The sequence below is a fragment of the Boleophthalmus pectinirostris genome, unplaced genomic scaffold (assembly GCF_026225935.1).
Source record: "Boleophthalmus pectinirostris isolate CB_2022bp ecotype Guang Dong unplaced genomic scaffold, ASM2622593v1 HiC_scaffold_16, whole genome shotgun sequence".
Taxonomy (NCBI): domain Eukaryota; kingdom Metazoa; phylum Chordata; class Actinopteri; order Gobiiformes; family Gobiidae; genus Boleophthalmus; species Boleophthalmus pectinirostris.
The window spans coordinates 19,502,299-19,516,097 of NW_026571095.1; the positions used below are offsets into that span (position 1 = coordinate 19,502,299).

Genomic DNA, 13,799 nt, shown 5'->3' on the forward strand with positions numbered 1-13,799 from the left:
GGAAAATAACAACTCCACAGGGACAAGCTGGTGGCAGAGCCTGAACCAGATAATTAAGATGTTTGAGAAATACATCATCTCATTGCATAGATAATCATACCATCACCTTTAAATTGTGTAATAAAAAAGTGTTTCTCAAAGTCATATTTTGTGTCAACATTCAAATAGTATCCTTGTGTCACCTGGTGTTTTCATTTTTCTCAGTGTCCAATGTTATTTTATAGCTAGTGGGGTATTCAAGCGTGTATTCAAGGGAGATTATCATATCTTTTTCAACAGCATGAAAATTTGTCTAGAAAATGAACTCGTCTGCAGGATGTCACCTCTGCAACACAGTTTCGCCTAACACTATTGGACAGTGAGTGAACGCTTGTCAGCTTCTACAACAGATTTTATGATACTCACACCATTCGCGACAAGGCAGCCGAACCAAATGTCACTTAGTTTGGAGACATCTTCACTATGAGAGACTTTGGGTCCAATATGCCTTTGCTTAGACTATGAAAAATAAAGGGAAAATAAACAATAACTATAAAGCTGTCATGCCAAACAATTTTATACGATTTTCAGTCAGAGCCAGGAAGATTCAGTTTATACATTTTATTCCTCTTGACCAGAATGTGATTCAGCAACTATATGTGTGTAAACCAACTAGCCAACTATTTATTTCATTTAGAGAAAGCTACATTTTGCTAAAATTAGGACAAGATAAAGAATACCTATGCATATCATTGGCAATTAGAAATGTCCTGAATCTTTATCTTGATTTAAAAGTTTACCTTGCTCAGTTTTTACATTTTTTTACCACTACTTCTTTCATGAATCAGATTATTTATATAATGGAGATATTTTCAATGGTAAGAAGCAAGGTTTGCAATTATTATTTTCACACCATCACTGGCCTTCTTTTCAGTGGGAGTATAGAAGTTAATGGATGCTGTCATACAAAGATACCCGTCTATGAACTCATTATCCAGTCATCAGACCATGTTACATTATCGATACAATACAGTATGCTGGTTCGCTCTTGATTCATTATAATACTTTTCAATGCACCTCCGATCTGATATAAGAGAAAATACACTTTTTTGTTTGGTCCATATTTTAGCATTCAGGGTGATACTGGGATAAGCCCGGTTGTCTGTATATAGTGACAAAGACAGGAACGGCATAAGATCCATTTAGATTAGACTTTTAATATCCTCTGCTTCCAATAAAGTGCAGTAGACTTGGTTGCCTTGGCGTTGTGGTTTGATTGTGTGTCATGGCGGATGTGACCCCAGATGAGGACGGGTTGAATTGCTGCGGCAACCGGCCTTGTATCTTGTAACAACAGGCGATAAACCCAACAGCAATCTGCTACTTCCTACATGATGTCACAATAGAAGAAAAAAGAGCTGACACTGGGCATAGAGAAATGTGTATCGCTTTTTGTTGTTTTTGCTTTCTCTGTGATTGTATTTTGTGAAAATGACAACAATCGTTTTGTCACTTAGTTGTTAAATAAGACATATTGTGCCTTTGTTTGCTATATACTGTAGTTCTAATCTATGCCACCCATGGAACATTTTCTTATAATCTAGACATCTGGACACAAATTGCAATATTGATCTAAAATGATAGAACCAAGTCAGCTGATTTCCGCATTTAAAAATTGTGGTGTCCAATGGGAGCCAACATCACTGTGAATGACATCAACAACAAAGAGCCATGCAGTTGTCAACACTTCCGGTGGACAGTTTCACATCACCTTAATAAGTAGTATTTATTTTTTCATTTGTACCCAAATGTCTACAGGACATGGTAGCTATTTTGGTACAAGATGTATAGTAGTGTACTAGTTTCTATACATAGCTGTTGTATTGTTTGTTTTTCTGAAATGCCATTTTTTTACCATTCAAAACTGTTGTTAACTGCTCTGCCTCTGAATACTGAATAGTGAATACTGAATAGTCTTATAGGTTTGACAACAACTTTGCTGTAAAAGTGGTAATGGCCATACCATACAAAGCATTATCCAGTTCAAGGTGAAATTACATATAGATTTCCCAGATGGTAAATTATTAAGAATAAGCCGAAGCTATTCATATTTAGACCACATTTACTATCAAAACTAAACCTAATCTAAAAGTTGCATCTGAGGCAGGGGAAGGTCAGTTGGAGCAGCTAATGAGAGCAGCAGATGGACCTGAGCTCTTATAGTGAGTTTGAATCTTCACAGAGACAGTCTGTATTCTGAGCAGCTGTTGGCTCTGGACAGATGTGAGCTGCAGACACCGCCGGCCCCAGCTCCACTCATAATGAATAAAACAGAGAGAGAGACGGAGCTGCTCTGGACTAATGTATCCTGACAGAGCACTGAGCCGGACCCCTCTGCTCCTGTGCTCTCCATCCTCGTCATAATGTGAGACACATTTAGAACACGGGACGGCTAGTATAGTTACAAACAACTGGTCATTCAGACATTTTAGATTCAGAAATAATAATATTAATGAAATAATAATGTATTAAAATTCTGGCATATATTTATAGCATAGTTGCACTATTGGCCATTTTGCACTGTCCTTTAATAAATAAATAAACTACTCAAAACAATTAGGGGAACACTTTATTTTTGGGATATCACAGACATATATTGGCGCATTGGAGTTTTCCCCTGAGCTAGTTTGGAACCTTAGCGACCTGTGAATCAGTTTCACAGCCTTTGACCCAATTGCAATAAACAAGGTCTAGACAGGACTGTCAAAAGCGAGCCAACCTCCAAATCTGGAGTGAGTTACCTAGTGGTAGCCACGATGATTTTGTGCTCCTGACCTTCCGAATCGTTATTTCTTTCTTGTTTGAGGAATTTCTGATCATTTTGACTCTATTGCAAACATAATGCGTTACCTCCAGCCTTGTGAAGTCACACAGGCAGTCCAGCTGCTGGAGGATGGATCATCTGTACTTTCAGGTGGCCAGAAGGTTCAGAGTGTCTCCCAGTGTCATCTCCCACGCATGGAGTTGCTTTAGAGAGATGGGCCGGTACTCCAGGAGGCCTGGACAAGGCCAAATAAGGGCCACCACCCAACAGCAGGACAGATTTCTCCGTATACCTGCGATGCGGTCCAGGAGAAGCACTGCTAGGTCCCTTCAAGGAGACTTTCAGCGGGCCACTGGAGTACGCATTTCTGACCAGACTGTCAGAAACAGACTCCACAAGGGTGGCATGAGGGCCAGGCGGCCGTTGGTTGGGCCGGTTCTCACCGCCCAGCACCGTGCAGCCCAACTGGCCTTCAGCAGGGACCACCAGAATTGGCAAATTCGCCACTGGCGCCCAGTACTGTTCACAGATGAAAGCAGGTTCACTTTAAGTGCATGTGACAGACGTGACTGAGTCTGGAGACGCCGTGGAGAGCAATATGCGGCATGCAACATCGTTCAAGCATGACTCATTCGGTGGTGGGTCAGTTATGGTCTGGGGAGGCATATCTCTGGAGGGTCGCACAGACCTGCATGTGCTTAATCAAGGTACCATGACAGCTGTTAGGTATAGAGATGAAATCCTCAGACCCATTGTTCTACCCTACGCCGGTGCAGTGGGCCCCGGATTTCTTCTGGTACAGGAGAATGCCCGGCCTCATGTAGCCAGAGTGTGCCGCCAGTTTCTGGAGGAAGAGGGCATCAATGCTGTGGACTGGCCCTTGCGTTCTCTGGACCTGAACCCCATTGAGCACCTCTGGGACATTATGTATCGGCATATTCGGCAGCATCCAGCCACACCAGAGACTGTCCAGGAGCTTACCAATGTGCTGATCCAGGTCTGGCAGGAGATCCCCCAGGACACCATCCGCCGCCTCATCAGGAGCATGCCACAACATTGTCGAGAGTGCATACAGGCTCGTGGAGGGCATACCCACTACTAAAGTGGCTGTGCAATGTGCTGTGCTGCAAATTCATCATTTCTTCCATTGTCATTTCTCCCTACAGTCACTTTGTTTTTCAACATCATTTCATAATTCGGTCCTCCAAGAGTTAACTTTTGTTCTTCTTGGCCAGTTTGATGCTCCCAGTGTTCTGGGTACATTGGGAATTTAGTTTCAGTACAAAACTGTAACATTTGTGCATTCGACATTGAGTTTTGTAATAAAATACAAGTGTTCCCCTAACTGTTTTGAGCAGTTTAGATACATAAATACATAACTATTTTGAGGACTTCACCATTTAAATAGTTAATTGTTAAGGCAATGACCCTAATTTTTCATCATTCAGTAACCCATGGACACAATAAATATGCTTTAATATGTTAGTAAATAATTAAATAAAATATACATTTGCAAATAATACAAAATGCAAATAATACAAATCTTGATGAAGCAACACATTAAGATACCTGCCTATAGCTGCAATTTGGCCTTGCAGTGCCCCATGCGTTTATAGAGATTTGGTTTAATGCCAAAGTGTGGAACATTCCAGACAAACAAATAACATCACCTTACAGAGAAGCAGGTGACAAACTTTCCATCAGCAACATAGTGGACCTCTAATATAAATGGGAACTATAAACATTAAGTATGATGTTATATACTTAAATAAGTAACTAAACTCTCTCCTCTGCTCCTCTTCCATCCTCTCAAAAGAACACCTTTTCACACCCTGCACCTCACCTCAAGATCTGTGTTCAAACTTAGATTCCCACCATTGTTCTTACAGCATGCAACTGAAATACAGATAACAAAATATTACACTTCACCAAAGGCTGAAAACAGTGAAGCCTCTGTCCTCTGCTTTCTGGAGTATGTGCTGTCAAATACTGCAATATATAAATTCACCCATCGTCTTTCTCTCATCAGTTAAAAGTAAGATAAAGGTTACTGAGCTGTATGCAGTATAATATGCTGCAGAACTTGTATTATTCTCTGGTGCAGATTTGCCAATAACACACAGGGTCAGGGGCTGTTATATGACTTCTCACTTCAACAACTTCAACAACTTCCACAACAATCTGGAAAAACTACTGAAGACGCCTTTCACCCCGATAAGCACAGATAGACAGGATCTGAGGGGACATTTGACATAAGCCTTAGTTTTAACACAAAAATAAGAAACATCAGCAAATTAAAGTCATTATTTATATATAAAGGAGTTTTACACATCACTACGTTCTGACACAGTGCCTTCACAGCTCAGTTATTTGTCCAGAGATCTGTCAAACAATGGCTGACACACTGAATTACGCATTGATTTTACCCCATTTGCCCTCATGAAATATGTATTAAACGTGTACTATGAAACTTTTCAGGTGGAGAGTCTGTCACATGTTTATTTGCCTGAGTTGTTATTGCTTAGCCAAGTTCTGCACTGGCATTAAACACACCCATATCTATCTCCACGGAGACATGCAGGGTCAAGTTACATTTCAGAGCTAATTGTAAGAATACATGTTTTTCAAGTTGTTTTTTACAATTAAAGACCCCTGTAACCCTTGGAGTGTTTTAAGTCTCGTCTTAAGACCCACTTTTATTCTCTGGCTTTTAACACCGCGTGAGTTGTGTGGTCCTCTGTTTCTTTTATTTATTTGTAATGTACTTTATTGGCTTTATTTATTTATTGCTATTCTATGATTTTGCTCTTGTTTTATTGTTTTAAGACTAGTATGATTAAATCTGACCGTTTATTTTATCATTTTATTATTGTTGTTATTATTGTGTATTTGCGCAACACTTTGGAAACTGTTTGTTTGTGAAATGTGTTATAGAAATAAAGTGGACTGGATAATAAAAACAGGTTCTGATTAACATTAAAGGAAAGCTGGGATCGTGATCAAGTGACCCCATCAATCCTTAATAGAAAAGCTACATAGAGTGGCTTTAAGTTATAAAAATTGTGCATGTTTTACAGTTTGACTTTGCAATTATGTAAAATTAGCCACTATGCAAAACCTATGCCTATTTCAGGGTTCTGGTTGTAAGTCTATAAATGCTTTGTTGTGTGCATTTCCGACAGGGCAGTGATGAAGTACAGGAGCACAGCTGTGAGCTCTCTCTTTCTGTGTGTGTGTGTGTGCTCTGTGTGTGTGTATGAAATATGGTTCAAACCTGTGAGGTACTCTGGGTCGGGCACCGGGTCAGACAGCTCCTCGTGGCACTGCACCTCCGTTGGCACCGATGCCACCACCATCCCGTCGGGCAGCTGCTGGTCAATGCCCCGGGCGAAGTTCTTTTGCCTGGGGAGGGGCACATAATGGGAGGTCCAGTTAGGGGACAGAGGGACTAAATTATAGAAGCATTTGAGAATATATCAGTTTAAATGCGTTTTTTATTTCAAGCAAATTAATTATGCATAAATTTAATATACACAATTGCAAAAAAACAAAACAAAAAAACAAGCACAACAGCAGACAATTGTGGAAAAATATTGATACCGTACAAGTTTGTGTGGTAATATTTAGGACTAAAATATCAAAAAAATGACATATTTTTAATGCATCTATTTGATATCAATTGGAAAACTGGAACAAAGAGCCCCAAATAAACAAGCTCAAATCAGTCACGTCTTCTCTCATTTTTATGCAAGCTGTCTCTGATCCAACCTTGCCCATTTACACAGGACTGTACCCTATTGGAGTATATTAAAGGGACAGTCTGGAATTTTGGACATAGGACCTCATTTCCTCATTTCATAGTTAGCTGGAGTGTTGGAGACATGCGGAGACACTTTTTAAAATATTCCATCCAGTCCTTGTATTTGTAGAGGTCCCTGGTGCTAGGCTAGTGCATGTCAATGGCCATAGTTAGCCTGCCACTAAAAACAATCTTACCCACTCCACAAAGCACCTGAAGCAAAACTATTATTACACCAGATGTGTGATGTGAATGTCTGCGTTGATAGAATAATGCAAGGCTTTGGGGGCAGGAGTGCTACTTGGATATGCAAAAAATGTGCAGGATTGTTCTTTTGGTGCTCTTCAGTGTAGGGACCAGTCTCAAATACAAAGTAGGAAAAAAACTGAGGCACTCAAAAAGTACAAAATAATTAAAAGCCTTTAATACCACATGGCAGATAAAGTTAAAATACGCCAACGCGTTTCAGCCCTTCAGCCTTCATTAGGGCAAACTCGAGATGGTTATCACAGTGCAGATTTAAAGTAATAGGTGTAGGTCACATGTTCACAGTGGGCTGGCCCACAGTCCCCTAGATGCATGATGGGACATGTAGGCTTAACAAATTTTAATTACAGGCTATACAAGTTCAAATACAATAATACAAGACATAAATGGTACAAATCCCAACAACCAATACATAGAAAGATACAGTATATGAAAATAGTATAAAACAGTATAAAAAACTCATAAAAAGATACATAGTGTAAGGATATATACATATATAGTGTGATAATTCAAAAGTGCTTCAGCTATAGTTTGCATAATATATTTAAGGGCTAGTCTTAAATAATTTCATGAAGACAGGGATATAGAACAAGGATCGATTACACATTTAAAGCTTATAGTTTTAAAGGAAGGGGGAGAAATCTAACTCTCCATTGAGTCCTGGAAACTGTGTAGCCTTGAGAGTGTAGATCCAGTAGGTCTCTCTCTGTAATAGTTTTTTCAGTCTATCTCCTCCTCTTATTGTTTCTTTAATGTGTTCAATTGCACAGACTTTTAGGCTTTTACAGCTGCCATGGTTGGCTTCTTTGTAATGCACGGCCATAGGATACAGGGGGTTACAGGTCCTTATAGCCTGTTTGTGCTCAGCCAGTCTGTTTTTCAATTTGCGTTTTGTTCAGCCTATGTAAAAACGACCACATGGGCATTCAAGTCTGTATACTACATAAGTAGTGTTACAATTAATTAATGTTCTAATATAAAAACTTTGACCTGAGTTAATGTCCATGAATGAGTTTGTCTGTTGTACATGTTCACAAAAGGTACAGTTACCACATCTGTAGCAACCAGCCTTAGTGTCCAACCATGTCTTTTGTTTCAAAGGAGGGAGATAACTGTTCACTAGTCTCACTGAGCGTAGGGGCTTTTCTAAAGGTGATGGTGGGGGTCTCTGGGAGAGCGTCTCTTAGGGTGCTGTCGCTTCTTAATATACTCCAGTTCTGTTTGATTATTTGTTTGATTCGGTTTGCTTCAGTGCCATATTCAGTTACAAAATACACTTGATTAGTACTCAAATTTTTCTTTGGTTTCTGAGTCAATAGTTCTTCTCTATTAAGACTTTTGGCTCGATTGTAGGCTAAAGACAAAGTACTGTCTGTGTAGCCTCTGTTTTTGAATCTACAGCTCATATCTTGAGCATTTTTTTCAAAGTTAGATTCAGTATCACAAATCCGCCGTAGTCTTTGAAACTGACCATAAGGGATATTCTGAAGCAACCATGGGGGGTGAAAGCTGTCTGCTTTTAAAATTGTATTTCGATCAGTTACTTTTCTGAAAATTGTGCTGTGTAAATCCCCATCAAGGTCCTTATAAATATTTAAATCTAAGAAATGTATTTCTGATAAGGAGTATTTTTTTCCTACTTTGTAGTTGATAGAATAATGTCTGATATAAATCTAAGCTTGCATCGCATGAATCGTCGCATGTTGAGGGACTATTTTCTCATATATCAGTTCACTGCTGCCAAGCTTTTTATCAGGAAGTACAACTCTCTGCTGCTGCTCAGACATAAATCCTTCAAATGCAAGGTTGGTTTTACTTATAAAATTATTCTATCAACACAGACGTTCACACTGACAGTGGTGTAATAACAGATTTGCTTTGGGTGTTCTGTGGAGCAGGTAAGACTGTTTTTAGTGGCAGGCTAACTATGGCCATTGACATGCACTAGCTTAGCACCACTGACCTCTGCAAATACAAGGACTGGATGGAATATTTTAAAAAGTGTCTCCACGCATCTACAGCACTCTGGTTCACTAGGAAATGGGGCCCAAAATTCCAAACTGTCCCTTTAAACCTCATACAAATAATCAGGTCAACACAAACATAAACCTTTCTCACTCAAAAATGACTTCACTATGAAAAACTACTGTTACACTTGATAGCATGTAACAGGATGGCATTGTATTAATTTAAATAAAGTTAATTTTCACTGTGATGAAAATGTCTGTTATGGTTTAATAATGTTATATAAGGAATTATTTCCACAGGCATTATAGTGGAAGACATGCTCCACAGCACATCTGAAGTTGATCACCACAAAAGTGCAGGCAAAGAAAAGAAAAGCATGGCTCTTCCAGCTTCATTGCCATCAAAATGTCCATATACATTCACCCCACAGCTAAACACAGCCTTTTTCTCATAATGAACGATTTCCAAAGCATCATTATAAACTCGAGCGATGACAACAGAAGTTAAAGGGAGTGGATGACAGCCAGAGGAGCTGAGTACATCAAAGACGTATAAATCTGAAAAGCGTGTGTGGGCAGATTGCAAAGTGATACATTTTGGCACATCATTAAGAGGAAATCAATATAAAGTAACAATTATGCAGGACGTTGGCTTTTTGGAGAGACAAAAACTCACTTTGCTCATGTCGTTTATCATTATGTTGATTACTGGCTTGTGACGTCCAAAAGCTGCTGTCCTTATTCGTCTGCTGCCTCTGACTCTTGGTTGAACTCCCAGTTTTTTGTTCACTTCATCATTCTGCATCTTGATGCCAGTTAGATCCACAACAAGGCCCGGAAACAAACTGACTTCAATAAATCAATAACTTTAGGTATTCATGTGTTTTGGGACAGACTGATGAGGAAATATAGCCTCTCTGGGAGTCAGGGTGCCATTTTGAATGCTAGTTCATTATTTGACTTGACACAGGAAGTAATTGCCTAATTAGGCGCTGTCATTGAAAAGTAATGCCTTTGTTAATTGCCCATTACCCCATTTTGAAGCTCATTGTTTTTACGTGATCAATACAAATCTACTGTATGTGTCTTTTAGAGGTACACAAAGGTCTCATAATACTAACTATACACTTTCATTTTCTTATTGAACTACAGTGGGTTATAAAACACTTCACAATCCACATTAAACAGCACATGCACAAGTGCTTCATATTGAAGATAATAAAAGAAAGCAAATTGTTGATAAAACAAGAAATAAAAAGGATAAATATGTGTAAAGATAAAATATAGTTAAAAGAAAAGTTAAAGGAGTAGACTAGTTAAAAGAATAGTAAAAGAATAGTTAAAAGAACAGACTAGATTCACATCAAATTAATCAAAGGACCACACAACTCACACAGTATTAAAAGTCAGGGAATAAAAGTGGGTCTTAAAATCAAGCCAGTGAATTTCTAGCTTAAACGGTTGTAGCTGTTTAAGAATAGTGCATATTGTGTTATGTAGAATTCCTTTGCAATTTTGGAGTTTAAACAAAAATGAACTTGTTAAAATTGAAGCCATGTGTATCTGGAGACAGCATGAAGCATTAGCCAGGTCGGTCCCAGGCAGAGTCAGTGAACAGGGGCAGTGATTAACAACAGATCCAGCTCCAAAGGTGTGCCTCCATTGATTAAACGTCCCCCAGAAGACAAGTGAAATTTAAAAAGTTTTCTCTGAAAGAATCAAGTAACTAATGTGAGGTTCATTGCCCCCCACAATCCTGCCTCAAAGTCAACCATTTACTTCCTCTTATTCTCATATAAGAACTCCAGCTGAACAAAGATCATAAAGTCATGGTGAGTGCAGGAATAGGTAAACTTTACTGTCCTCTGCATTGACCTTTCTTCAGTGAGGAGCAGTGGGAGTCTGTTCTCCAGATCTTGAACTTGTATGAAAAGGCCCCACGCCACCCTGGAGTTGAACCCATAACCTTGTTGCTGAGAAGTAGGAGGGAGTACACACCAGGACATGAAAAGGAATAAACCAGATATAACCAGGTAAAGTCCAAAATAAAACCACACCAGGTCAGAAGCAAGAATTGAACTGTTGATGTTCAATTTGAGTTTAATTCGACTCAATTTACTTTAAAAGCCACAAATCACTGAAATTAAATGAAATGAAAAACTGATTTAACCAAAATAAAGTTCAAACAATGAAACAGTCATTGCACAATAAAATGCAAGCAGATTAAATATCAAGGAATAAAACTAAAACAGCTGGATTTATTTAGTTTAGACACTGGTTCGCTTCCAAGCAGGTAGCCTAATCAGTCTGTTTGTCTGATTAAAACCGGCCTTAAATACACTTTTTTACTCCTGGATGCCTCACAATGTACATCAATTAATTACAAGTAGATTAACTAATGCTCATTATGAGTTTTACATGTATAGAGGCACATACATTATATGAGAGACAAATTGTGTGTGTGTCAATGACGTAAATTGTAAAATATTTACAATGCCTGTATGTGGCAGTTGGATTCAGTTTATTTTTATTTGGACTAATGACTTATTTTCTCGTGTTTACTTTGCTCACAGGTCTTCAACCACCTCCTGGGGCCCCCTTATTAAACCAAGCAAAAACAGCCAAAACACCTTTAACAGGGATTGTAGATGTTTGTGTCAATTTACAGAGAATTGTTATAATAAATCCTGTTCTTAGTAGGGGCTATTAAAAGTAATTGTTTACGGGGTTTGTAATACACATCACGCAGCAGGATCTATGCAGTGTTCATGTGCTTTGCTGTGAAAAAATAACAAGAACACAAATATTTATAAATCTGAAAAAGTGTGGCCTCTGGGAGAATCTCACTGTGACAGAATAATGTGGGATACAGCCTGTTGTTTTAACAGTCGCATCACAGTTTGAACAAGAACAAGTTGAATTTACATAGACACAGAGAAGTCATGTTTTCTGCTCATTTAAACCCATGTCAACCTCTGACTTCCACACGGCCTTGCATCGTCAAATAGTGTAGTTCTGAAATAACTATAAAGTTGTATTGTTGCTGTGATTTTCAGAACAAAAAAATAATAAAAACATGGCATTAGATAGTATTGCGTTGCCAGTAATGTTACACAGTATGACAATAAAACAATTTTTATCAGTCATTCATAGTTAAGACATTTGCTAAAAAAAAAATAAAAAATAAAAAAATAAAAACTATGTGTATTTAAAAAAGTTGTACTGCATTTTTCCTGGCATTTTCAGAACCACAAAAAAAACTCTGCTAGGACATATTATTGCTTTACCTGAAATGTTCCACAGTATGGCATTAAACAAATGTTCATCTTTCATTGATTCAGTTAGAGGTGTTTTTGTTGCTAAAAAAATCTAGAATGTATATGTCTAAATAGATATAAAGTTATATTGTTATATTTAAATGAAATGTTCCACAGTATGGCATTAAACTTCTATTGCTAAAAATACACTTGTGCCCCATTTGTCTCCATGGAGATAAATTTGCATTGTGGCAGTGTAGCTTTAAGAAATTTCATTAAAGGCACCACTCAACAATGCTATAACCAAAATGGAAGAAACACAAAAGCTCTGCTTATAAAATGGCAAATAAATGATAAAAGCTCATATATGCAGCCTTTTTTCTAACTCTATATGACGCCCAAGGCTCTTTACATAAAGAAACATGCATCCACACATACATTACATTCATAGAACACTTTTCTTTTATTACAGCTGTATTTTTCCTATTGAGATGTGTTTTGACGTCAGCATGATGTCTTTGTTGATTGATTTGTATGCGAGTGAGACGTACTGTTTGTGACTACAGTAAAAAAAAAGGCTATTCTTTATTGTGGAACACAAAGAAAACAGTAAACTGAGAGTGAAAGAGAGACTCAAGTAGAAGTTGTCCGTAAACAAACACTATGAATCACAAGATCCACAGTTAAAGCTGAACTATGTAACTTTTCTGGTTTGTCTCCATAGAGATGTTATTGCTTTGCCTGAAACATTCTACAGTACGGTATTAAAGTTACACATCTCCAGAGAAACAAGCCTGTGAGGTAACAGGTTAAAATTTGGTCAAATGATTTATTCCTTCTTTTTTTCTATTCTCTTTGAGCGAGTTTGATCTAAGAAATGGACAAAAATAAATAAATAAATAAAATGCTGTGAATCCGAGAAGCATCTGTCATCAAAATAACTGTATGATTTTTGGCTTTTTGGCTTTCATGATAACAAAGCACACATTTGGGAAAAGTTACAAGTTTAAGTGGATTGCCTGAGACGGTGTAGACTCTTAATGTCTCCTCTCTCTCTTTACGGCACACCAGGCTCCCAACATTGAAGATCCCCGTTGTTTTTTTGGGCAGATGACGCTATGTAACATTTACCAACCATCTGGCTCATGTTCGTGTGTCATCATTCATTTTCTCCGGAGTGATATCTCTCTCCAAAACTTTGACAAACTTTTTTTTTTTTTTTTTGCACAACCATAAGTCACATACAACCAGACACCTGTTAGATGAATTATTAAAATGTTGAATGTGACAAACCCAAGGAGGGACTTGATTGATAGTATCCCATCCACTTTTGTTTTCTCAGCTTCCTCCCCTGACTCAGTGACTAAATGTCCCCGTCGTCTTCATCACTCTTGCTAAAACCCCATTTAATATTTTAATTAGAAGAGTCAATGGATGTGTTTCTCCAGAGGGGCGATTGTTGCTACAGTAGAGAGATATGTGCCAAAACTGGAAGAATAGGGAAGATGTTTGGCGTGGTGGGATAAGTCAAGAGGGAATCTTAATCATTCATCCCAAGAAGAGACCAGAATGAGAACAAAGGCAGTTAAAATATTCATTAAAACCTGCTCAGAGCTGGTCGTGTGCGAGGAGAGGAGGAGTTGTGATGGGGAGGCAGGGATAGCCAGTGTTGGGAGAATAGCGAGATGAGGTTAGCTATTTAATAT

General features: G+C 38.3%; 1 protein-coding gene across 1 annotated transcript in view; it reads right to left on the reverse strand.

Moving 5' to 3' along the window:
* The window catches only part of astn1 (astrotactin 1), a 362,355-nt gene that overhangs the window by 182,217 nt on the left and 166,339 nt on the right, over positions 1–13,799 (reverse strand). The window contains exon 15 of the mRNA XM_020936068.2: positions 6,078–6,205. Within this exon, the coding sequence (XP_020791727.2) occupies positions 6,078–6,205 (128 nt within the window). The remainder of the gene's footprint in view (positions 1–6,077; positions 6,206–13,799) is intronic.